At 30.5% G+C, this 3,789-nt stretch overlaps 1 protein-coding gene across 3 annotated transcripts in view; it reads right to left on the reverse strand.

The window, feature by feature from the left end:
* Nucleotides 1-1,637: 1,637 nt before the first annotated feature.
* LOC106456979 (semaphorin-2A-like) overlaps nucleotides 1,638-3,789 on the reverse strand; it is an 80,316-nt gene continuing 78,164 nt past the window's right edge. For all 3 annotated transcript variants that reach the window (XM_022382786.1, XM_013916361.2, XM_022382785.1), the window contains exons 16-18: nucleotides 3,275-3,556; nucleotides 2,833-2,942; nucleotides 1,638-1,895 (exon numbers count right to left, since the gene is read on the reverse strand). In XM_022382786.1, coding sequence (XP_022238494.1) covers nucleotides 1,842-1,895; nucleotides 2,833-2,942; nucleotides 3,275-3,556 — 446 coding nt within the window. In that variant the 3' untranslated portion in view covers nucleotides 1,638-1,841. The remainder of the gene's footprint in view (nucleotides 1,896-2,832; nucleotides 2,943-3,274; nucleotides 3,557-3,789) is intronic.

Genomic DNA, 3,789 nt, shown 5'->3' on the forward strand with positions numbered 1-3,789 from the left:
TAAGATAACTACTACTAATTAAATTATACTTATTTAATTGTTTCATTATAGATGATTTAAGAATATTTTTACAAAAATCTTCAACAGATTTTTGGCTGAAACTAAATGACAGTATATGATAAATGCCTCTGTAAATAATATTTCTTTCTGCATCCAAAATTCATTTCTTGAATCACAGTTCCATTTTTCAAAACCGTTTATATTAGGATTATTAAAATTTTATAATCAAGGCTCTTTATACTAATTTCTTAAAATAAGGTATGTAAGTTTATCTTATATAAGGATTGTAAAAATAGTCAAACATAATAATAACATTAAAGGCATTTTTTTAAAGAATAAGTACAAGAAAGTGTATATTGTTATGACAGTGGAAGTCACTCGATGCTGGGAGCATGCACTCTGGAGTTTCTCGAAGGATCATGAATTTGCCCACCAGCTCGAGTGTGATCTAGATGCCCTCTTTTTTAGTATATATAAGCCTGGCAAAGAAAGCAAGCGGCAGATAGATAACTGAGTCAAGCGAACAGTAGGCACCGTAAGTAAAGTGTTTGAATCACTGTAATTTATAGCATATAGTTAGTTTAGAGTGACGAGGTACGTACTCATTGTGAAATTACGGTGTATTAAAAGTTTGTATCGAGGAAGAATAAACTGGGTTAATCAAGAAAGGACTTGTATCGCTGAAGTTTCTCAGAAAGAATTTACACCGGAAATTAACAAACAAGCAGGTATGCAACAATATTTAAAGTTTCAACAGAAATATTTTCATATTTTTTAACATTAATTATTGGCACATTTTACAACATAGTGTGATACATAATGTAACAATTTAAGAGGGAAAAAAATTTTAAAATATGAAAGTTAAAATCTCAAGAAAAAAAAAAGTACTGTAATTCCAGTTATCAATGACTTTTAAAGTTTGATTTTTTCTGTTTTAGTTTTCAAAACAAACACAAATAAAAGCATAAAGAAATGTTCTTAATGTGCCAGCTTATACTAGAAAACCCATGCTTTACAAGTGACACTAAGAAGAAGGTACTTTCCTCATCAGCACGTCACCTTAACATTGGTCTGTTATTAATTTAGTCCGGAAATGTCAATGCACCAGTCATATACGAGTTAGATAAATAAACTACACTACAAAAGATGGAGAAAACAAGAGCTTCAAATGAAATGTATAAATTATAACATATGTAAAACAAAATACTTTCTTACTGTAAAATACAAGGTGATTAAGAAGCCACAAACAATAAGAACAGTGAAGATGTGATTAATTACCAAAACTATTTTCCAAAATTTTACAAACTTTTAAGTTACATTCACCTCAAACACATGAACAACATGGTCTTTTTTTGTTAATTGTTAGAAATCAGTTCTTTGTTGTATGTTAATTGGTTGCAAGGATAATGAAGTTATCAGTCTCCAAAAGTTAGTTGTAACTTTAAAAAATTACAATTTATTTTATAGTTTTGGCAAAACTCAAACACTTATATATAGTTATCCAAAACCCACCATAAAGAAGGAATGACTTTTCAGTATATTGGGTCTAGCGGACACTAAACACAGCCCCAACAACTACTTGGAATGCACAAAACAGTTGTCCACTTTTAAAATCATAGCCATTCTAAGCATATATATATGTACAGACACATATGCATACAATAAACATTTTCTCTAAGATTCAAAGATCACAAGATGTCAAAACTTATCACTGGTCCAACACACACTATAACCATGCATAATATGGTTAGAAAATACACAGTATCAAAACTTTAGGTGCAAATTAGTGGGTAATCCACACAAGTCTGGCTAGGATGTATCTTAAAGTCAATATGCTAGTTTCAGACCGAGGGAGATCTACTGTAGATCACATCATTTGGATGAGCTTGACACTTCTGAGAAATAAAAATAAATAGAACTATTACCTCAATACAGAAAGAACAGTAATTATAACAAATAATTCTGTGATGACTGTGCTGTTATTGTTTCTCTATATATGTAGCTACAATAACAACAAATAAAAAATGTAGAAAATTCACCTTTTAACTGTTACATATTTTATAATGCTTCTGTATTTCTAAGATGATACCTTAACTTAATTTTGGAAAAAATTGTTTACAATTTGTTTTTTTTTGGTTTGAAGTCAAACACAAAGCTACACAATAGGCTATCTGTGCTCTGTCTACCTAGGGTATTGAAACCCAGTTTCTAGCATTATAAGTCTGCAGACTTACCATTGTGCCACTGGGGGGCAACTGTTTAAAATCAAAAATAGTTCAATAAGGAAAATCTGCTGAAATTTTACCCATTAAGACTTTTTTCAATATTACCTAATCCATTTTTGTAAGAATAATCTTTAAAAAAAAGTTGATTAATACCTCTGACTCAAACACCATTCAATGTAATCTAAAAAATTTAGCTTATACATGAGATTTGCACTTACATCCTGACACTTTTTCTGAAAAATGTCACATGTTATAACAATCCAAAACATTCACAAAGGTAGATGTCTGGTTATAAATATCTAATAACCATTAATGTTATTGGTGTTATTTATCACTGGCATTCTACAATACTCAACAACAATACACTTGAATCTGTTAAATATTCTATATAATTTCAAGGCTAAACACTATACTCTACAACATTACACTTGAATCTGTTAAAGATTCTATATGATTTCAAGGCTAAACACAATACTCTACAACATTACGCTTGAATCTGTTAAAGATTCTATATGATTTCAAGGCAACACTATTGGAAAAACTACTAAAATTCATATATTATTTTGCTCTTTAAAAAAATTATTGTTGCAACTGATAATATACATACATTTTGCTTGTGCTGCCAGGTATTCATAGCCAACTTGTACTTTTCAAATTCTCGACACCAGTTAGAGTAGATCTGCTTATAGTCCAGCTCAGTAGGAGGAGTGCAAGTTTCTGTAGTTTAAGGAACATACATTTTAAACACAGATTCTTATAACACAAAAATCCTTACAGACTAACTTATTATCAGAAAATGATTTCTGTGAAAATTGTATTTCTTTCTAATTCCTTCTGATTTGTGGAAGCAAACTTTAGACAAAAGAACTTTTAATACTGCAGTATCAGCAAAAAATAATAATAATAATAATAACATATACATATTTGAAGACCAATTCCATAAAACTGTGTATTCAGGTGTGCCATGAAAATCATTTTATGCAATTTTATGTTTTGTATTGTGGAACATCACAATAGTATTTTTTTTCTGTATAATAGTGAATACTTACTTGAATCTACTGTAACATTGTAGCTACAAAGAGTGTGGGGTCCAAATTTACATTCATAACGTCCATTATCCCGATGAGTTACAGACATGATTACCAACCCTTTGTCAGATGTGATGATGTATTTATCCTGCTGCTGGTTCAACAAGACCTTGCCTTTGTCTCGACTGTAGAGCACCCACTCAATGGAACCAAAATCTAACGTCTTCATTTCTTCCACATGCACGGCACATGCAAGATGTACACTCTGACCCCAGTAAACATTAAGTATTTTTTTCTTTTCACCTACAAATTGTATAAAACAGTACAGTAATTGATAAGTTGTTTTTGACAACTTAGACTTTACTGTTTCTTGGTCAATAGTAAAATACAAACAGAAATTTTGTTTACTACTTTGAAATACCCTTTTCTTCTCTCTCTCTCTTTCTTTTTTTAAGTAGCAAGCTGCACTAAGTAAGGTCGTATTACTTCGTTAGGTTACCTACTACCTAACTACGAAGGAAAGTACAAACTAACCC

Source organism: Limulus polyphemus, unplaced genomic scaffold, assembly GCF_000517525.1.
Source record: "Limulus polyphemus unplaced genomic scaffold, Limulus_polyphemus-2.1.2 Scaffold277, whole genome shotgun sequence".
In the NCBI taxonomy this organism is placed as follows: Eukaryota; Metazoa; Arthropoda; class Merostomata; order Xiphosura; family Limulidae; genus Limulus; species Limulus polyphemus.